Source organism: Giraffa tippelskirchi, chromosome 7 (genome assembly GCF_054371585.1).
Source record: "Giraffa tippelskirchi isolate mGirTip1 chromosome 7, T2T-mGirTip1v1.2.pri, whole genome shotgun sequence".
NCBI lineage: Eukaryota > Metazoa > Chordata > Mammalia > Artiodactyla > Giraffidae > Giraffa > Giraffa tippelskirchi.
The window spans coordinates 89,242,358-89,265,638 of record NC_137281.1 but is presented as its reverse complement, the minus strand read 5'-3'; the positions used below and the strand labels follow the sequence as shown (position 1 = coordinate 89,265,638).

The 23,281-nt window shown below is 40.3% G+C and overlaps 1 protein-coding gene across 1 annotated transcript; it reads left to right on the top strand.

Moving 5' to 3' along the window:
• Nucleotides 1-2,087: 2,087 nt before the first annotated feature.
• Nucleotides 2,088-3,073, top strand: LOC145512643 (GTP-binding nuclear protein Ran). The gene has a single exon (XM_081506904.1). The coding sequence runs from the start codon at nt 2,144-2,146 to the stop codon at nt 2,792-2,794; it is 651 nt and encodes a 216-aa protein (XP_081363030.1). The 5' UTR covers nt 2,088-2,143; the 3' UTR covers nt 2,795-3,073.
• The last annotated feature ends 20,208 nt before the right edge of the window (nt 3,074-23,281 follow it).

The window sequence follows — 23,281 nt, the reverse complement described above, 5'->3', positions numbered from 1 at the left end:
CCAGTCCCTTTGGGAGTGTACTCCTGAGTAAATCTGGACAAGGACCCGTTGGTTTCCTGTCCTTTCATTTGGGGGAAATACCCCAGTTCTATCCTTTCTCCACCTTGGAGATCAGTACTAGCTGTAATACCACACCATTCTTTTTTCCTTTGCTGCTAGCTGTTCCAGTGACCAAGCCCTGCCAGTCATTCAGTGCTAAGTATGACCTGAAGCAAGTAGAAACTGGCTCCATGGAGGGTGCTGTGAATTATCTGGCATAAGGCCCCCTTCACTTTATTCCCATCTGTGTGGGGTTAAAACCAGTTCTGCACTGATTGCCAGTCTTGCAGGGCAGTGCTAGTTGTAGAAAGACACTCTCCCTTTCCTTTGTTCCTTACTATCCCAAGGGACCAGGCTCTGCTCTGTCCTGAAGAGGGGGACATAGAAACCATTCCTACTCTGAAATGCTGGGAGTAAGGCCAGCTCCTTCTCCTTCCCCCATTAGCTCTCTTTTCCCCTGTGGAGGAAAAACCTCAGTTCTGCTCTTCCAAGTTCACAGAGCAGGATTGGCAGCAAAAGAGACGTCCTCCGTTTTCCTTTGTTTCTCACTGTCCCGAGGGATTGTGCTCTGCCTGTCATACTGGGCATGAGGTAAGATAGAAAACCGCCCCACAGAGGGTGCCCTGAGAGGACTGAAGGTCAAGTGCAAGCTCCAATACCACTCCTCTCCCCCATGGGGGACACAATGGGCACAGGCTATCTTCTTGGTACTGAGCTGAGCCCATCTGGCTGATGTGGGTGAAGTGAAGTTGCTCTTCTCTTCCCTGTAAATGTGACTGCTCTCAGCTTGTTCTTCTGCGACTGCATTTACTTTTAGCTGGGTTCTGCATTGTCCTTCAAGGCATATTGTTGCTAATATCATTGTTAAGTCCATTGCTGTGGAGGAAAGAGAGATAGGGCTTCCTCCTTTGCCATTATGCTGATAGTCCACATCATGTCTTTTAAATCTTTCAAAAATGTCAGGAAAGTGTTACCATATATATTTTCAGATGAGAAAACTGAGGCTTAACTCTCCCACCCAGTAAGTTAGAATTCATACTGGGGTTTTTAAACATATGTTTTATGTACTAACCTACTCTGTTTACAGAGACTGATAGGGGCTTATATTCAGTATTATGTTCAAAGTAGTGAGAAGAAAACCTAACAAAAAGCCTAATCCAAGGTTCTGAGCAACCATAGCTCTGACCCCAAGATGGCAGTATTTGCATCGGTCCTGCCTGTGGGTATGATTGAGTATGAAGCCGCAAAATCTGGTCTTTGGCTCAATAGGGATGTAGTTTCTGATTGGCTAAACATAATCCCTGAGAATCCTTTGTTAATGTAAAAAACTAAAAGGCGTTGAATAGACAAGTCAGTTTTGGAGGACAGCCCAGTGCAGAAGAATGGAGATGCATGTGAGATCCTCTCTGGTGGTTTTGTGGCTTCATTTTTGTTGTAAGTTAATGAAGAGTTTTAGCCAGGTTGACACAGAAAGTCCAGGGAATATTTTTAAAGGTTTTCAAAAAGGTGTATTGCATGTATTGCTTTGGGGTAGGAGGAGAGAAGAATTTGGGGCCATTTTCTGGTTCAGCCGGGATTCATTCCGGAGAGGAGTAAGAGATGCAAATTAGAAAGCAATAAAAATGGATGAGCTATCTCTCAGATCTCTCTTTGCTTTTTGAACAGGTGTCAGTTGCAAAAACCAAGTGGAACAGAGTCCTCCATCCCCGGTGGTCCTGGAGGGAGAGAATTGCACATTTCAATGCAATTATACAGTGAGTCCCTTTAACAGCTTAAGGTGGTACACACAGGACCCTGGGAGAGGTCCTGTTTCCCTGATAACCATGACTTACAGCGACAACAAAAAGTCAAATGGACGGTACACAGCAACTGTGGATACAACTGCCAAGCACAGCACCCTGCACCTCACAGCTGCCCAGCTCAGCGATCCGGCCTTCCACATCTGTGTGGTGGGTGCACTATGCTCCCCAGGCACTTGTACTCTGTACCCAAACCTGCACCTGGAGGTTGTCAAGGAGCATTTTTTGAAATGTTGTATGTAATTTTAAAGTGAGCCAGCCCTCAGTCAGACGGGCGCGGAGACGCTTCTGGAAGTAACATCGCGATGGCTGCCCAAGGAGAACCCCAAGTTCAGTTCAAACTTGTTTTGGTTGGTGATGGTGGTACCGGAAAAACTACATTCGTGAAGCGTCATCTGACTGGTGAATTTGAGAAGAAGTATGTAGCTACCTTGGGTGTTGAGGTCCATCCTCTTGTGTTCCATACCAACAGAGGACCTATTAAGTTCAATGTGTGGGATACAGCTGGTCAGGAGAAATTTGGTGGACTGAGAGATGGCTATTATATACAAGCTCAGTGTGCCATTATAATGTTTGACGTAACATCGAGAGTTACTTACAAGAATGTGCCTAACTGGCATAGAGATCTGGTACGAGTGTGTGAGAACATCCCAATTGTGTTGTGTGGCAACAAAGTGGATATTAAGGACAGAAAGGTTAAGGCAAAGTCAATTGTCTTCCACCGAAAGAAGAATCTTCAGTACTATGACATTTCTGCCAAAAGTAACTACAACTTTGAAAAGCCCTTCCTCTGGCTTGCTAGAAAACTGATTGGAGACCCTAACTTGGAGTTTGTCGCCATGCCTGCTCTTGCCCCACCAGAGGTGGTCATGGACCCAGCCTTGGCAGCACAGTACGAGCACGATTTAGAGGTTGCTCAGACAACTGCTCTCCCGGATGAAGATGATGACCTGTGAGAAAGTGAAGCTGGGGCCCAGCGTCAGAAGTCTAGTTTTATAGGCAACTGTCCTGTGATGTCAGTGGTGCAGCATGTTTGCCACTTTATTATATAGCTAAGCAGAACATGTGCTTAATCTTTGGATGCTGAAGGAGATGGATGGGCTTTGGAGTGAATGTGGCAGTTTAAAAAAAAAAAAAACCTTCATTTTTTGGACCTGCATATTTAGGTGTTTTGGAACACAGTTGTTTCCTCGAGTTTCAAATATAAGACTGCTATAGTCACATGACAATATTGAGAGGTGGAATCTTGTTTGTTACTGTCATTCCCATTCCTTTTCGTTTAGAATCAGAATAAAGTTGTATTTCAAATATCTAAAAAAAAAAAAAAAAAAGTGAGCTAGTGCTTCTCTTTCAGACATGGCTGAATTTGAACTTGAGTCTAGGTATCTGCTAACATAGAGGTATCCTCACTCAACGCAGAAAGTTCACTGCTCACCTGGTTATTTCCAAGGGTATGACCATCATATTGCATTATTACCCTGAAGTAGACGACAATTTTGATTAAAAGGAAGAGGTCAGCTCTGTGTGGGGTCCAGCAACTAGTAGAATGTCGACTGAGTATAAAAGCAAAATGTTGACGAAGCTGATGACAATATTTGGTAAGACCGCTAATGTCTTTTGGGTTTGCTTTCTTTATCTCACAGGCAGTATGCACAGAAAATGACAATACCTTCCTTCTTGTATAATTTAATGTAGACTGTAAGAAGAATCCATACAAGATTTATGAAGCAGGGTTCGGATATAAGATAATTATCCTGAGCTACAGTGTCAATAACTAAATTCATATGTATCAGCTCATTGAGCAGGTTTTTGCGCTGACAGGAGAGAAAAGAATCTTACGAGGTTTTCCCTGGAGAGGGTTGATTTTAGTTATTCAATTTTTATAACTTGTACATGGTAGATGCTCAAGAATTTTATATAAGTGGAAAGGGAAGAGAAAAATCTAGGGGATAAATAGTAGGTGTCTCTCTCCAACTACTCTGCAACTACTCTGCCCTTGATCCTGATGTGGTCTCTCTCCATGTTACCTCTTCAGAGATCAGAAGAAACTGGGTAAGTGTGTGCACAGAGGCATGGATCTAATTTCTGATTTGCTGAGGACTCTCTCAGCTTCCTGTGACAGTGGATTCATGAATATGCACTCAGATAAGCAAGTTGCTTGACCTGGTAGTGTCTGAGAGCTCGCAGATTCCAACCTGAGTTCTCAAGAGTCTGCTAAATGGAAAAAATGGAGAAATCTTTGGGAGTTTCATGCCTGGTTCTTTTTTGGCAGCTGTGCTGTCAGTTGGCTGGCTTTGAAGCTATGAATAAAAAGAGCAGATCCTAGTAATCTCTATAAATTGGAAAGTTATAGAAGGGTGGCTAGTGTTACCGGGGTCACCTGGGGGGGATTGTGAAAAGGAAATATATTCTTTCAAAAAATAATTGGCCATTAATATATCTCCCTTGTCTGTGGTTCTCTGTTCAAACAGGGGTGAGCAGTGAATATACATTGGACCAGAGTCCTTCATTCCTGAGTATCCAGGAGATTACACATGCCAATCTTAATTGCACTTATCAAAAGAAAACATTTTACAGCTTCTTTTGGTTCAAGCAGGAGCCTGGGAAGGACTTGTATCTTTGTCTTTAATTCAGTCAAGCCAGAAAGAGCAGGCAGACAAAAATTTTAAAGAACTCCTGGGAAAAGAGAAGTTTTACAGTGTTTTGCGTATCTCAGCCTCCCCTGGAGACTCAGCTACCTACTTTTGTGCTTTGCCTCACAGTGCTCTCCAAGTACCTGCAGCCTGTCCCACAACTGCCAGCTGGGCCTCTTGACAGGGCTCTAGCCTTGGGGTGGGAATGAAGGTGTGTTTCCTTTTTCCACCAAGGGAGTTTTCTTAAAATCTCTGTCTCCAAACAGAAATTAAGGATAATCTATCCCTCCCTTATGTGACGAATCTGAATTTATATTGAATTAAATTTCCTTTTGTTACTATTGAAATCTCATTCCTCAGTGCAAACTGTACTCATCCTGGGCCTGTTTGCCGAGATTTCTTTTCACCGTCTACCCTTCAGGTGAGAGGGCAGGCCCCTTTGTGCTCAGGCTGCAGTTCAGAAAGCAAGTTTTTACCATGCTGTGCCCTCACCAGTAGTGTCATAGTCTTCATGATATTTTTTATATCTGTGTACCATTAATACAATTATTTACCAATTTAATATTAAATTTACTTTTATATTAAATAGACTTTAAAAATGACTGCTCAAAAACTTATCCTTGTTTTAATGGATGTTATATATGAAACCATATATTTAATGCACAGGTTATATTTTTTCTATTTCAAATTAAAATAATACCTTATCTGCAACAATTACAATTTTCTTTTATGTACTGCCTACCATGACCTCTTGCATCAATCACACTTTAAGAAATACTGATTCATTCCATGCCCTTCATTTAATAGGTGGAAGAATTAGGATCTACAGGATTTGAATGGCCACTTAAAGCATGACTTATAGCAAAATGGAAGCTGGAAACAGAACTCAGACACTCTGACCTTTTGTCAATTGCTTCTTCCACTAAAGATAAAAAATGGATCCAGAGTTTGAAGGAAGGAGTCTAGTATTTTAAATTTAAATTAAGCTAAAACTTTATTACTTAATTATATTAGAAGATATAAACACCTTTAAAAAGAGAACACTTCCATAATTTCATGACATAAAGGTTATGACTATCACCAGTTTTCAGAATTTTTGGTGCATGTATTATATAGCTATATTTTTCTCTGAGAGAGGACTATAATATACTTGGAATTTATTAACATATTTGTTTTTCTCAACATTGTAGATATTTCCATGTCAGAAAATATATATTAAAGGCATAATTTTAAATGATTGGTTAATTTCCATTATTTAGATATATTTTAAAAGCTAATCACTATTTGGTATTTTTCAAATTATACCGTATTATAGACAATATTTTTATGAACATCATTTAAGTTGTAGTTTCAATGGTAGTGAAATTGCTTGGATAAGGGAAAAAACATGACACTAAATGTTTGGTTTCCATGAAAAAATTTTCACCAAGCTATGGCTTCAACAGCAACCCATGAAGCTGCTGACTTTCCAATACTATACCAACTCAGGATATTACTACTTTAAATTAGTTCTCATTTTACTAAGTGAAAAATTTCAGTTTTAATTTTCTTTTATTTTAATCAGTAAGGTTTTTGTCATTACACATTTTGTAATAAAAAATAAGATTAGAAAACATCAGAGTACCTCACAGAGAATAAGAACTAATATCTTTTCATAAAAGTGAAAAAGCTGGCTTAAAACGCAACATTCAAAAAACTAAGATCATGGCATCTGGTCTTCAGGGCAGATGGAAAATAGATGGTGAAACAGTGGAAACAGTGATAGATTTTATCTTCTTGGGCTCCAAAATCACTGCAGATGGAGACTGCAGCCATGAAATTAAAAGATGCTTGCTCTTTGGAAGAAAAGCTACCACAAACCTAGACAACATATTTAAAAGCAGAGACATTACTTTACTGACAAAGGTCCATCTAGTCAAAACTATGGTTCTTCCAGTAGTCATGTATGGATGTGAGAGTTTAACTATAAAGAAAGCTGAGTGCTGAAGAATTGATGATTTTGAACTGTGGTGTTGGAGAAGACTCTTGAGAGTCCCTTGGACAGCAAGGAGATCAAACCAGTCAATCCTGAAGGAAATCAGTCTTGAGTATTCATTGGAAGGTTGATGTTGAAATTGAAGCTCCAATACTTTGGCCACCTGATGTGAAGAACTGAGTCATTGGAAAAAATACTGATGCTGAAAAAATTGAAGGCAGGAGGAGAAGGGAATGATGACAGAGGATGAGATGATTGGATGGCATCACTGACTCTATAGACATGAGTTTGAGCAAGTTTTGGAAGTTGGTGATGGACAGGGAAGCCTGGCGTGCTGCAGTCCATGGGGTTGCAAAGAGTTGGACACGACTGAGTGACTGAATTGAACAGATCTTTTCATAAAATAAGATGTATTAAACAAAATTTGGAAAGCACTGTTCTGATCCAGGTTACCTTCTAACTTGTCTCTTTTGTCTCAAAGTGTATTACCCAGAGTTTTGATACTCAAATTATAGACCAGCAATATTAGAACTTGTGCAGAATCCCAGGATGGACTCCAAATCTACTGAATTTGAATCTTCATTTTAACAAATCCCCAGGTGATTCTACCACTTTGAAATTTGAGAAGCACTGATCTAACTGGTAGCAACAGTGGTTTTTTAAGTATAAATCAAAGTTGTTGCTACCTGCCTAAATGCTTCAATGGATTTCTATTGCCTCTAGAATAAAATACAAACTCTTGGCTACGGTATACAAGATTCTGCACAACGTGAATCCCACCTGACCCTTCAATCTTAGTTCATAACTCTCTTCCCTGACTCTCTGTGCAGTCACAATGCTGATCTTTCAGTTTTCTAAACTTGTCACGTCTTGTCCCACGTTGGGTCTTATTCTTTCATTTGTCTGCAATTTTCCTCCTCCAGATCTTGATGAGCCTGACCTATTTTCATCCTTCAGGTCTCAGCTCAAATATCACTTGTTTATGTTTGGTTGCTAAATTGTGTCCAACTCTTTTGTGACCTAGAGACTGTAGTTCACCAGGCTTCTCTGTCCATGGGATTTTTCAGGCAAGAATACTAGAGTGCGTTTCTATTTTCTTCTCCAAATATCACTACTGTAGAGAAAACCTTCTGACTTTTGCTGAACTTCCTGACTAATGTAGCCATCCATAAGCCTGTCCTTAACTCTGTATCAAACACCCTGGTCATTTCCCAATGGTAATAACCCTAATGAGCAGGCATATTTTTGATTGACATGTCAATATATTCATTGCTAATAACACCAATTAGATTATAAGTTCTGTGAGGTCAGTATTGTTGTGTGTTTTGCTCATGGGCTTTACTCTTAGTGTCTAGAACAGTGACTGGCCCATAGTAGTCAGTTAATAAGTATCTACTAAATATATGTTGTGTGGGCCTTCTCCCTCTTTGCTTTCCTTTTCCCTTCTTGTCATTTCCACACTTGAAACTCTTAACTATATGTGTGTTCTTATTGCTTGTTATGTGGTACAATTCAGTTATCTCTGGCTCTTACTTGAAGACTCAGGCTCCAGCCTTCCTTCGCTCAGTTGGCTGTTAAATAATTAGATCTACACAGGTTCTCAGTCTATCCTCAGTCAACTGTCTTCACTTTATCAGGCGTAATCTTAATGAACAGGGTCAACTTGAAAGCTAGAAACCCTGCAGTGAAACATATAAAAGAGAAAAAAAAAGACATGTCCAAAAGACTTTGGAAAATGTCGAAGGAATTTCAAGTCAAATAATTATGAGCACACATCAAAATTTGATTTCAAATTATTGCAAGAGAAAGTCTCAGGAAACATATTCAAATAATTAGCCTTGGTAGAAACATTTTATAGGAGATAAGATTTTTTTTAAAAGCTTTGATTAGAGATCGTAATTATGGTCAGAGGACTGGTTCATATTTATTCTACTTTTGATTGTGAACTGGTATTAGGTTCCTCACGTGATTAATAGTCATTTGAGGGTGTAACACTAATTTCCCAGGAGTCTTTATTTCATTACAGTATGTCAGAGAATTTCTCAAGCAGTTCATTAGAAATAATAGTTAAATCCCATGTGAGGCTGTAAAGAACATCTTTCAGGAAAGACCCATTTTAGACCAGTTTGGGGAAACATTTTTCTCAAAAGTAGTTCAAGTATTTACTATAGTATCTCCAAAGGTGGCAGAGGGGGTTTTGTCAGGTCTTGATCTTACTCTCTTACAGGCTAATAGCTTGTTGTTTCTTTGGTGCTATCAGTGAAGTCACAAATCCTGTGTCAGAGATGAAGGATATTGTTACTTGGGACATAGCAAGCAGCATGAACACTAGCATATTTGCTTCAGTTGCCTTTGTCCATAAGTCTCTCACGGTGATTTAAGGGGTGTAAATGGATGCTAGGCATGCGATGGGATTGTGTCACAGCTGATGAATAGCGAGCTTGGGGAATTGCTGTTTTCACCAAGCAGTAAGCAAGCTCATTCTTTGTCTCAGAGAAGACATTACCCCATCCATCAAGGTTACATGCTGCAAGCACAGCTCTGAGAAATGGTTCAGGTTGAGTGGTAATGACCTTACATTGTTGGTAAACCCAGAACATCATGTAGAAGTATAAGAGACTCACAGCGAACTGCCTTTCAACATTCACTTCATGATTCTAAATTGTATCAGTTTCTAGAAGTTTTTCTTGAGAGTTTGCCACTCCATCTGCTCTTCTGATTTCTCTGACAAAGACTGAGATTAAATCCATTTTATTTTTCTCTAACAACATTTAATTAAAACCACTATTAGCAGGGCTTTCCTTGTGGCTCAGTGGTTAAAGAATCTGCCTGCAATCCAGAAGACGCAGGAAACACTGGTTCGATCCCTGGGTTAGGAAGATAACTTGGAGCAGAAAAAGGTGACCCATTCCAGTATTCTCAGCTGGAAAATCTCATGGACAGAGGAGCCTGGCAGGCTACAGTCCATGGGCTCATAAAAGAGCTGAACACAGCTTAGCTAATAAACAGCAACTGTGAGCAGAAATTTACATAGCAGGATGAGACCAATCTGCATGATTAAGCTCAGTCATGTCTCCTAGGATCCCAGATTAAGTCAATTGTGAATAAGTTCCAGTATATAAACAGCTTGGATGTAGTATAATATTCATTATGACCCATGCAAGTGAATTGGACACACTAGTCTTTGGTTTAATTTCTAAAAAGGGACCAAAGATCAACCATCCTTCCCAATGGAGAGATGTTCTTTCTTTCCAAACACAAACATATAACTCCAAGGGAGACAGATTGGTCCAGTTTTAAACTTATTGTTAAACTTGATTAGAATCATCATTACACCACTTATTAAGTTATATGAGCAGTGTCATTCATGAGGCATAATTCAAGATGGGCAGACACCAAAAGCACATGCATTTGAACCTGCCATACTGAAACAAAGTTGCGCTGATTTATAGGTTTGTACACATAGAGGGTTGGGAATCCATGTTGAACAGCTTCCATTGATGATGTCAGGCACAGAAGAACAGTCCAGGACAAGTCATATTCATATCAATTTTTCTGTTTTCACAGACCATATGGTTGTTCTGCTTAGGCTGAAGTGCTGGGTCTAATACAAAGAGAGCATGAACAATCTTCCCTTCCAACAAACACAAACTTTCCAGGGTCTAAGGTTTTCCCTTCTCTAGTACCAGGGTTGTTGCTCCTTTTCCACTACCATAAAATTGGTGTGATCATTCTAGTAGCTATAACTTTGCCATTTTTCCTAGTCATTTCCTAATCACACTCAAAACTTTTGTATAGAATGATAAGGAGCAAGAGGAATAAGGGCATTTTCATGCCATTTACAGAGATCATTTACATTCACCACCTTGGGCCTACTGGGCCATTTAAGGGAATTCTTAGAGCAGTGTACTGAAGTCAACCATAGTTATCTTCACAGTCTAGGACTGTATTTATTCAACAGGAGAATCTAGGTGGCTGAACAAGAATTAAATAATTTTAATACCATTTTGACTGGCCTATTGCCAAGAAGGTGGACTAGCCAAGCTGGTCAGAGGTTCACTCTTCAGAGAAAGAAGGAAGTATCATGCTTTCTTTCCGCTTCTGACAAGCTGTAGTAGGTATATATTTTTTTCACTCAACCTGTTAAAGACAGTTAGAAACCCTGGACCACACGTAAAAGGAAAACATAAGAATTTGGAGAGAAGAAGCCAGACTAGCTAAGGAACTTGGGGCTTGAGGAATGATAGAGCAGTGAGTTCCCTGAGCTTTCTTTTGCCTCATGTAACCCAAGTGAGTCCTGGAGAAGCCAGGAATCTGGAAATGCCAACAGATGTAGACAAAAAAGGCCATGAAAAGTCTTCTCTCTGAAGCCAAAGGTCCAGGAAGAGGACAGCTTAGAAAGACAGGAAACTTTAACACATTAATCTGTACATACAGGCAAATACCACAGAAAGTTGTGCAGCAACTGAGCGAACATATAAGTAAAAGGTAACGGACATCTGGTAGGAAAGCTCTGTGGTATTTTAACTTACCCTTGCTCCATCTTTTCATCACTGGATCCATGACAGTTTTTAGACAGCTGCCTGCATTCCAAGTGTGGGTTCCTGGTGGCGGAGGGAGCAGAGCTCTTTGTCATGAAAGAACAGAGCTTGACTGCTTTAACCTGTCTCGTGGCTCCCTCAAGGACTAATGCAAAGGGCTTGTCTATATGTCACATAACTCAGCACTCTCTCAGGGCAGAGAAATTGTTATGCAGAGAACACTTTCTAAGAAAAATTTAACAGTAGATTTGAATAGGCAGGAGAAAGAACTTGAAGATAGGTTAATTGAAATTGTCCAGTCAGAAAGCAGAAAGAAAAAAGAATGAAGAAAAATGAACTGAGACTAAAGGACCTATGGGACATTGTCAAATTTTCTGACATAAGTATAATAGGATTCCCAGAAGAGGAGGAGAGTGAGAAATAGCTGTGTGATGTTTGGCAAAAGCAATGTTCTCTTAGAGAAATGATCCCACTGTTAGAATCTTCTCCCTCATCCTACTTCCTACATAGTCATTGGTGGGAATAGGGAGGACCTGACCAGTCGATTTTTGATGGATACTGTTTACCTAATTCTTGAGCAGAAACGGACCTGCTGCATTGCTGGTCTCTAGGCACTAGCCTCTACAAGGGCATGAGGCAGGAGGTGAAATGAGAAGAAACAGTACTTGTCTGTGCTTCTTTTTCCGTTAGGCTCACTTAAGCTTCTTGCATGGGTAGCCCTCTGATAAACCTGGTTTGCTGGTTAGGGTACAATAGAAAGGCAGAGAGGGATTGTTGCTGTTCTTGTCCAGTTGCTAAGTCATGTCTGACTCTTTTGCGATCCCATGGACTGTAGCTTGCCAGGCTCCTCTGTCCATGGGATTTTCCAGGCAAGAATACTGGAGTGGCTTGCCATTTCCTTCTCCAGGGGAATCTTCTCGACCCAGGGATTGAACTTGTGTCTCTTGCATTGGCAGGTGGATACTTTACCACTGAGCCACCAGAGAAGCTCGTTAGAGAGACTGATACCAGACCCATAACTTTGGAGATTAATTCTAAGATGCCAGGGCTGTGTACAAGAAGAGGGATTAGACCCAGGAACATGTCCTTTGGGTTTAATTTAAAGTCTAGGTGCTGAAGGCTGGTTCATCTACTACTACCATCAGCCCAAGTAAGCAATGTTTCCACACAGATATGCCACTGGTACAAAATAGAATTAAGAATTTAGTCCTTGACTTTATTAAAAATGCACCCAAGTTGTGAGCTGGAAACATGTTTGTTCAGTTAGATTTTAGGTCATTGTGTCTTAAGAGGATTCTTTTGAGTTAGATTAGATTTCTTTAAAAATAGAGGTGGGGAAATAAGATAGGAAGTGTCTGACCTGATATGAAGAAGAGCTACACAGATCCCCTGAATCATGGGAGCCTCACCTAGACTTCTATCACTAGAATACCTTAGGACTGGTTTTTCAGTGTGAGAGAGTGGCCATTTGATAAAAGTGCTTCTAATCAGACAAGTGTTGCCATTTGATGTAAAACACACATGTACACATCACCCTCTCCCCACACACGTTGACTTGGAACATATACTTCTCAAATTTTTAATTTAACTAAAGTGGCAGATTTTTATTTTCATCAATTCCCATAGTAAGGGTCTATGTCTCGAATATTCCTTTGATCAGGGTCTTGAGTCCACAAGATGGCAGTGTCTTCTCAGGGACCCTGCTCATGTATTCCTTCCTCTGTGTGTGTGTGTGTGTGTGTGTGTGTGAGAGAGAGAGAGAGAGAGAGAGAGAGAGAGGGAGGGAGAGAGAGAGAGGGAGGGAGGGAGAAAGAGAGGGAGAAAGTGGGAGGAGAGAGGAGGAGCTCGGTGGTGTGTTGCATGGGTAGTGAAAAGAGTCTCTTTTTTCTTTGGTAGAACAGGCTTTTTTTATGATTTCTAAAGCAGAAGAATTGAAATGTCTGAGCTCGACTCTTTTTCTTTTTTTTTTTTTTTAGAGCTTAAAATTTGAATCGTCAGTGAACCAGAGGAGGCAAGAATGATGAAATCCTCAAGAGTTTTATTAGTGATCCTGTGGCTTCAGTTAATCTGTAAGTTTGGGGCATTTCTATGGGACCATAAAATATACTATTTGGAGTCATTGTCCCTTCTAGGCTCATGGAGAACATGAACACTATTTCCCTTAAATAAGGGATGGTAGAGGTGGGAGGCCTGTGAAAAGATAACTTGAATTCTGGAGAGGAAGCATCCACTACCTAACCAGCCTTCTTTGACTGACTATTCACTGTCTCTTTGCACAGCGGTGAGCAGCCAACAGAACACAGTGGAGCAGGGTCCTGCATCTCTGCCTGTCCCAGAGGGAGCCAATGCCTCTCTTGGCTGCAATTATTCTGACAGTACTTCTCAGTACTTCGCATGGTACAGACAGTACCCTGGGAAAGGCCTTGAGTTTCTGCTGTACGTATATACCGATAATGAGGAAGGAAAATTTACAGCGCAGGTCAGTAAAGCCAACAAGCACGTCTCCCTGCATATCAGAGACTCCGAGCCCAGCGACTCAGCCACCTACCTCTGTGCAGTGAGGACACAGTGCTCCCCAGGCACCTGCAGCCTGTGCCCAAACCTGCTGGGGCCCCAGCAGTGCCTCTTGGAGAGTTGAAGCTGCAGGGCACAGAAATTCTGTTACCACTCTAGATGTAAATGAGGATTAAGAGTAACAGTATAGAAGGTTTGATTGATCAGGGAAGTATTTTCATAATTCTGAAAACAGTTGATTCTGAAGGGAAATTAAAGACACAGTTTGGTCTGAATGATTGCAATATTTTTCAATCTTTTCAATGTACTCTAGTTTTATACCACAACTTTACTCATTGGAATTGATATTATGATGCTTTTATATATGACAACAATATTTTAATATGATAACTGAGATATTCCCTCACAGTTCCTGGTCCATATTGCTCTTTCCCCATGTAGCTATTCTAGGTGTTTGATATTCATTGCTTTAGAAAGTAATGGAAAAACATAAATGAAGAAGTCTTTTTTTAAAAGGTTTTTTTTTTTCTTTTGATGTGGACCATTTTTAAAGCCTTTATTGATGTGAAACAGAACACCATTCCATGTTCGATGCATGAGACAAGGGCTCAGGGCCGGGGCAATGGGATGATCCAGAAGGATGGGATGGGGAGGGATGTGGGTGGGGGGTCCAGGAAGGGGAACACATGTAAACCCATGGCTGATTCATGTCAATGTATGGCAAAAACTATTGCAATGTTGTGAAGTGATTGGCCCCCAACTAAAATAAATAAATTTATAAAAAAAAAAAAAAAGCCTTTATTGAACTTGTTACAATATTGTTTCTATTTTATGTTTTTTGCTTTATGGCTGTGAAGCATGTGGGATCTTAGTCCCCAGACCAGGGACTGGAAGGCACACAAGTGGAAAGAGAATTGGAAAGTCCCCCTGCATTGGAAGGCCGAGTCTTAACCACTGGACCTCCAGGGAAGTCCCAGAAAGGAGTCTTAAGCAACTATTTTGAAAAAGTTGTAAGTCATGAATTATTTTAGTTATAGATCTGCCACCTCATCTTCACCTTCAACTGCAACCCTGTTGGTGGATTAGATAAGGATACATTTGATGGGTGGATGGAAGGACTAGCATCAGAAGGTGAGAACTGGTTGAAACAAAACGCCTAGACAGATGCAGGAATTCAGATCAGAGGTTTATGTTACCATTTTTGAGTAAAGGCTGAGTAGAACTCAAAGTTCCAGGTATGAGCCTTGTGGGAGAGTGCATTGATTCCTACGTACTTGAGTGTGGCTGGTGATGATAGAGAGAATTAGCTACAGCCATAGAATGTCCCATACCCACAGCAGGGTGTAGGGGTACAGATTTCCTGAGAAGGATCTCTGAGTAATCAATGTTATGGTGATTAAAGACCTGCATGAATCAGTTATCAAAGACCATATGGTATTGAGGATGTTTTAGAAAATGTGGGTAAGGGGAGTTGGGAATTCCAACAAGAATATGAATACCCGCCCACTCCTGACTCACTGACACTGTGGAATTGTCCTATAACTTATGCCAAAGTCCAGGAAAAATGTTTGTGATCAGATGGAAATCAATTGATGCTTTTGAACTATGGTGTTGAAGACTCTTGAGAGTCCCTTGGACTGCAAGGAGATCAAACCAGTCAATCCTAAAGGAAATTAACCCTGAATATTCATTGGAAGGACTGATGCTGAAGCTTCAATACTTTGGTCACCTGATGCAAAGAGTTGACTCATTGGAAGACCCTGATGCTGGGAAAGATTGAACGCAGGGGAGAAAGGGATGACAGAAGATGAGATAGTTGGATGGCATCACAACTCAATAGACATGAGTTTGTGCAAGATCCAGGAGATGGTGAAGGACAGGGAAGCCTGGCATGCTACAGTCCGTGGGGTCACAAAGAATCAGACATGACCGAACGACTGAACAACAACAAATATATCCAGGGAAAAAAATTAGAAGTCACAGTAGTTGTAAAGCTGAAGTAGTGGTCTGTTAGACATGACATTGTTTATTTAGTCCAAAGAGTGGGAAAAGCTGGAAATGACTAATTGAGATTTTTACTAAGTTTTGTTCACATAGTCACTGACTAAAAGGATGTAAAAGTATAAAAGGCTACAGTCCATGGGGTCTCACAGAATCAGACACAACTGAAGCAACTTAGCATGCAAAGAAGGAAGTAGTCTAATCAGAATTTGCTTCAAATTCTCAGTCTGGAAACTTATGACTCAGAAATATTTCCAGTTCATGGAAAAAGCACTTGAAAGGCACTGAGAAACAGCATGAAATTGTGTTGAGCTCAAGATACTCGAATTCTCTTTCCACTTGTGTGTCTTCTGGTGCCACTGGAAAGAACCTGGTTTGTGGTGCTGGTCTGATTATCTTTTGTTGCTAATGAGTGATCTGATTTCAGGCCATACTCATATATATTTCAGGATAGGTTTAAGATTAAATGAGGTAGCATACTGTCTTAGGTTGACTGCCTTAACAAAGTCAATGTTGGGATTTCTGACACCCATCTTATTTTGAGAAAAGCAAGTTAAGGGGGGAGGAGAAGAGGGTAAAAATGGATGTGGCTGGGCTGAACTCTTGATCCAGCCTGACTTCATGGCGGTCTTTGGAGCATGAAATGCCCCCACAGAATTGATCCCTCCCACCTTGACTCAAGGGGGCCATACAGCTGATCTTAGAATAACGCACTCATTGGAGCATGGGTATACTCTACTGGAAAATGGTGATGTTTATTGGTGTAGATCCATTTTCTGGGAAAGAGGGCAACTGTGAGCCAAGCATAGCCAACGCTTGCAGCAGCTGGGAATTGGGTCCACTGGCCTGGAAAAGGGGGTCTAGGTTGAGCACGGCAGTGTCTACTACTAGCACGGAACTCTCTTGTCATGTGGGTGCATTCAATAAACGCTAGACTTTAAAATTATTGTATTTAAAAAGTTAATTTCTTTCTCTATTTCTTGAAAGTGAAAGTGAGTCACTCAGTCATGTCCAACTCTTTGCGACCTCGTGGACTATACAGTCCATGAAATTCTCCAGACCAGAATCTTCTTGTTAATTGGGAAAAGTGAAAAGTCAAAGTGTTAGCTGGTCAGTTGTGTCTGACTCTTTGCAACCCCATGAACTGTAGCCCGCCAGGCTTCTCTGTCCATGGAATTCTCCAGGTCAGAATACTGGAGTGAGTAGCCATTCCCTTCTCCATGGGATCTTCCCAACCCAGGGATCGAACCCAGGTGTCCCAAATTGCAGGTGGATTCTTTACCATCTGAGCCACCAGGAAGCCCTTTCTATTTCTTACCAATCTGGAAAAATTAAAATAATGTAGGGTAAAGAACTTAAGAGAGAAAAATATAAAGGATTATTATTCAAAGCTAAGACTCCAGATTTTTTGACAGTAGTGACCAAGGAACCATTATATTACTCTCTTAGATCCTTTGGTCATTGTCCAAATATGCATTTCCATATGAGACCATAAAGCATGACATTCTGCCACCACTTTGGTTCCAGGTATAAGGACTCTCATATTCACAGTTGATGACTTGGTGCTTCAAGGTATGGAAAGAGATCCCATCTGTGCTTATCAATGACTAGTGTTACTTTGTTCTTGGTTTGTATTTAAGAATGAAGAACTGGGTAGTGGGATGCACTTCTTATGTCATTGTGTCCCTGTTCTCCACAAAGTTTCTTCCTGAATGGGATTCTTGGCCAGTAGTCTGGCCATGTGGACTTACCATGTTACTTGGCAGGCTTCTTTTTAGGATGAATGAACAGGGAACTGGTTATTAACTTGTTTCTTCCTCTCCTCCTTTCCACCTAATATCAGTTTGAAGGTGGCTTAGCTCTGTTAAGTACTCAAAGGAAAAAATAGCATTCCAGGTGTTTTATTTCAACTTTAGTGAACATCAGGTGCCCACATACAGGTTAGCCTGCTATGCGTCTCCCATATAAGTCCAGTAGCAGGGAGAGTAGTATAACTATTCCACATATTGACCTTCAATTGGTCCCCATGTGCTGTCCTTCCTGCCCTCCATCACACTTCTCCTTTCTCAGTCCAGAATCTCTATAGGTTCCTAAGGAGTAAGTTTCTTTCACTTGCATGTCCAATAAAATCTTCTCTTAGTTCAATCTGGGCTGTGCTTTCTTCCTCTATGTCTCACCCATCAGAATGCTTGCATCTACTTTTTGTCTTATGTGAACTGTTGATATCTTTCATCTTTTTATTATTTTCACATTATGGATTTAGTATCATCCAGTTTATACTTGTAAATTTTATCCTGGTGGGAAGTTTGGTGAGAAAGGAAGAGAGTATATATGTTTGATCAGATATTTTGAACCTATAAAATTTCAAACTGACCATATGATTTGGTCTTACAGGTGAAAGAAAATCTATCAACAGGATCAAGAAGTAAATAGAAGCACAAGGGAGAACTGATTTAAAACTGATGCATTTATTGTTCCAACTAGTATTTTTAACTATTTGAGGCAGTGTCTTCAAATAGTGTCTTAAAACGGAGTGCTCAGAAAGAAGGAAGTTGTTTTCACCCTGTCAAAAGGACCCCAGCTGACCAGACTTTCATTTCAGCTGAGATTTCTCTGCTTAATTTTTTCAACATTGGATTTCAGTGTTCTCTATGCTAAAATAAGTTGGGTAGGGAAGTCTTTTCCCTTTAGAGTTGCATCTTATTATTAGACCACAGAAGGGGTGTTCCTTGAATGACAGACCCTCTCTCCTACCTGTGTGGGATGCTAATTGCTTTGCTATGTTGAGTGTCTGTGTCAATTTACTGCTGTGTCCTCTGTACCTACAGAAGTTCTCATTTCTGCTCTCCTGGTTTCACTTCTGCCAGCTTTATTGAGTTTATGTAAGTATACTCTTCTTTTTCTCACAATTCTTTCCGGAATCATTTATTTGTGTGCTATATTTTCTTTACTGTTAGAATGTGGCTCAGGTTTCTCTGCAGATACTCCTCTGTTGACATCCTTCTTAGTGTGAGGTCCCCTTAATTTGGCACAGTATACCCGTCTGTTCTGACCATCCACAATTGGAATGGGACCCTCCCTTTCTGCACATAAACATGTGGTGCCCAAGTCATCTTTTTTCATGGCTTTAACAAATATCAAAGTTGTTCACCTGAGACCGAGTCATATTTAGACTTTTTGACTGACAAAGAAAATTGTTGTTTTTTATTAATTTGCATTGATTAAATAATTAACATTACATGCTCCATTCTGATGTTAAGTAAAAGTCTCTAATCTAATTTACTCTTCCCCTTTTAGCACCAAACAAAGGAATAATCTCTCCCCATCCCCCACCTGCTATGACACTCAGATCCATCCTTCCTTTTTTGAATGTGATGCTCGCTGAACCACCTGAGTCCAGCAGGGAGCCCAACCACAGACTTTTAACATTTCTGTCACTTCATTGCATTATTTTTATGTCTCCTAAGCAAGATTTGAATATCATTCAGATTGTCTCTGTATCTTAATAGGAAAATTTGCCTGTTTATATTTGTGTTTACATGCATTTATTGTTCCAACTAGTATTTTTAACTATTTGAAGCAGTGTCTTTGTTTGGACCAAAGTACAATAGACCAGGTAGATTATAAACAACATGGATTTATTTGTTTCTCACCATTCTGGAGGCTGGAAGTCTGAGATCAGGGTGCCAGCATGCTGAGTTTCTGGTGAGATCCCTTCTCTGGTTTACAGATCGCTCACTTCTCATTGTATCTTCACATGGAGAGTAGAGAGAGACACAACCTGTCTTGCATCTCTTATAAAGGCACAAATCCCACAGTGAGGGTTCCACCCTAATTTCCTCTCAAAGACCCCACCTTCAAATGCAATGACGTTGAGGGATTAGAGTTTCAACATACGAATTTCATAGCAAATAATGATGACATTTGAGATTATAGAACAGTCCCTTCTTGAAATTCTTTATTTAGATTTAGAGACCGAGCACTTTCTTGGTTCTCTTCCTGTTATCAATTGCTCCTTCTCAGTCTCCTTTGAGGGTTTTTCCTTCATCCGCCTGATCTCTAAACATTGGAATACCTCAAAAATTTATTCTTAGAACTCTTTGCTTTCTATCAACAATTTATTTCCAACTAATTGTATCCAGCCTCTTGGCTTTAAAAACTATTTAAATATCAGCATTTCTATCTGAAACCCACATGGCTCCTCTGATTTCTGAACTTGTATATTAAATGATCTATCTGACATCCCCATTTGGACATCTTATTCTTTGTATATCTGCAGGTGATCTCCTGATTTCCACTCCAGCTAGTTCACCCTCCATACCTCCCACCTGCTTTTTGTGAACTCATCCTCATCTAGGCAAAAGGCAGCTCTGTCTATGAAAGTCTCTAATCACCTTGGTCAGAAACCTTGAAGTTGCCCTTATCTCCTCAATTTTTCTCATATCACCATTTGATCTGTTAGGAAAGTCAATTAGCTCTTTCTTCAAAGCAGGTCCAGAATTGATCACTTTTCACTTCTGACTCTGCTCTTAACTGATCCAAGCCACTCTCATCTCTTGCCTGGGGGTGGCAATTATAACCCTTCCTGATCTCTCTTCTTTCCTTCTTGCCCCTCTTCAGTCTGGTCTCCACCCAGCGGAGTGAGCTTTTGAGAACATAATTCATATCATGTGGTTTCTGTGCTCACAACTCTCCAGTGGTTTTTCATCTCACTGAGATGAAAAGCAGATTCTTACTACAACCTGTAAGACTACTCCATCTGGTTCCCTGCCCCCTCTCTGACATCAGCCACTGTCTCCTCCTTCCTCTCTCCACCTTCACTGCATTTGATGTTGCTCTGACATGGCAATTGCTTTCTTGCCCTGGGGTCTCCGCAGCTCTTCTTCCTGTACCTTGAGCGCTTTTCCTCCAGGTAGCCACCTAGCTTACTCTTTCACTTCATTCTGGCCTCTGCTCAGGAGACATGCTTGAAACATTTATCGTAGCACTTGAGGGTGGTAATAGTTGGAAAAAAGAAATACAAAGTGTTTCTCAGAAAATAGGTTCAAAAGCTGTATTAGAAATCTATTCTACATTAAGCCCCCTACATACAAATGAGTTCCATTCTGATAGCATGTGCACAACTCCAGTTTGTAAGTCCAACAAAATTAGCTCAGGTACCTAACTAACGTGATCAGTTATATAGTACTGTACTATAATAGGCTTATAATACTTTTCACATAAATAATACATAAAAAACAAATACGAAAACAAACTAAAATTATAGTACCTTGAAAATTACACCAGATATGTGAACTAACTTAAGTGACTGGACATGAGAATGCATGTTTGCATCTTTGAAAGTTTGAAACTTGAAGGCTTGTATGTAGGGGATTTAATTATTATGAAGCAGGGTGTTAGCATCAATAGGTCATCAGGATGTATAGCTGAGTTCCATAACTGAAGTTGCAAACTGTATGCTATTACATATAAAGAGGAGAGATAGGTTAATAATATATTCATATGTCCTTTAAAATTTTGAAAGGCACAATAGAATAGAACGCTTTACCTCGTATCTCCCAAATCACTTCCACCTGTCTGTCCATCTCCTACTCTTTTATTTTCATCTAGAAAGTCTCTAGTCTTTAGTCTACTCCCAACCCAACACCTCTACTTAAACTCTACATAACATTTCTTTCTATCATTTCCAGGAAAAAAACAAAGCGATTTTGTTTTCATTAATTTTTTGTCTGACTATTCTCTGTTATAAGAAATGTCTCCTTAATTCTGGATTCATCTTGTACTATCTCTTGTGCCACTTTGTATATGAATACACACACACACACACACACACACACACATGTCCTTGTCTTTCCTATTATACTGCAATGTCTTGTAAGTAGACAAAGCTGAATTCAGTTTTTAACTTTTAAAGACTTAGAACAAGATCTCACTCACAGAAAACCTTTGATACTTTGTTGTGGACTTATTTTGAAATAGATTGGAAAAATCACATTCAACTTTGAAGGTGCAATTTGATGAAATAGTTTAAGATAGTAGTTTCCATTAACTGACATTTTGAAGAAGGAATAAGTTTACTTAAAAAATCCCCACCCAAGCTAACAGTTCTTTTGTTCCTGATAATTTGTAGATGGTCTTCAGGAGAGAATGGAGGGCTAGTGGCTGCTGATGAGTTAGTTGACCCAACAATTTTAGACCACGAGGGGGCACTCTAAGCTACTCCAAATGACGAAATTTTTTCTCGAGGTTTGAGATGAATCTTGGTGAACATTTGAATGAGGGTTTCTGGCAGTTAGGAAAACATCAGAACTAGTCAGATGGGGAACTGGGGCATCTCCATATACTCATCTGTGAGGAAGATCTGTTGCTCTGAGTGGTGTAAAGAGATGATTCCCCAGCCGAACTGAGCATCAGATTAGGGCCATGGTAAAACTAAAAATTCAGGAAGAAAGCATATGCATTACCTATCTAGAGTTTTGATACTCATGACTCAAAATTCTAAAATATGAGCCTTATTGTCATTTCACAATTATTCCAATGATTTCTACCGTCTATTATACCTCAATTTCTCTCAGAGACAAAAAAAAAGAAAAAAACAAGAAAAAAGGAGATGAGATGAAACAGAAGAGAAGTAGGGCACAGAAAAGAGAAAAAAGAAAAGAGAGATTGGGGGGAAAGAAATAGGAGACAGTTACTTGAATTGTGGCCCCTACTTCATAGTTACAGAGCAGAATCAGTCAGATGTACTTGCAAGGTGAGTGGGGAAAGTGCTGGATGGGAGCAGAAGGGAGGTGGAATTGAAGTCAGGTGGCCATCATGTACATGTCCTGTTTCTCTTCCATCCATCAAAATCTTGTTGGAGACACTGTATTTTTTCATGATAATTATGTCTGAGGTTTACATAATTCTCCTAATTTTATTTAGTTGTATTTATTCCCTCAAGAGGATTCAATAAATAAGCAATGCATTCAGTGAAATATTCCTTCTTCGTGAGAGCTTCCTTGTAAATGAATTCTCAATCATTGAAAACTTTGTGTACTGATTTTTGGCTAGGGAAATTGGGTCACTGACCCTGACCAGTTTTTCAGACTTTATTTTCCCCAGATGAAGCCCTTATTTTTCTCCGAAGTATCCTTTCCCTTTTTTTACTCCTTTCTGACATGTCTGATTGCTGGGGCACTTTAAGTGGAGGCAATGCTGTGAGAGTGAAAAGCCTAGATATTTCTGTAACTGTGATCAGCAATGTCTTAGGCAGTAGGGCACTGGTCTCAGCAGCAATGCCAGTACCTTGCTGAAAAACTAGAAAGACATGTCTTTGCTCTCCAATCGCCTTGTACTCCTCTCCATTTAGGACAGATGGGACTCAAACTGCTACTTTCTTCTCAGGTATTTGGGGGCTAGAGAAAGTGAAAGTGAATGTGAAGTCACTCAGTCGTGTCCAACTCTGTGACCCCGTGGACTGTAGCCTACCAGGCTTCTCTGTCCATGGGTTCTCCAGGCGAGAATACTGGAGTGGGTTGCCATTTCCTTCTCCAGAGGATCTTCCCGACTCAGGGATTGAACCTGGGTCTACTGTATTGCAGGCAGAGGCTTTAACCTCTGAGCCACCAGGGAAGCCCTTTAAAAAGAACTAGCTTCCTTAGAGGTCCACTGATCTCTGCATGCAAAGCTTTCTTCACGACCTATATCTTTCTGCTCATCATCCTGGAGTTGCTCGCTGCTGACCCCAGATTTATTATGAGCCCCAATGGAATAACTCACTTGAGCTCTCTTGGCACA

Excerpts from the sequence above, each read along its gene's own strand:
- LOC145512643 (XM_081506904.1), top strand. The coding sequence starts at position 2,144 with ATGGCTGCCCAAGGAGAACCCCAAGTTCAGTTCAAACTTGTTTTGGTT.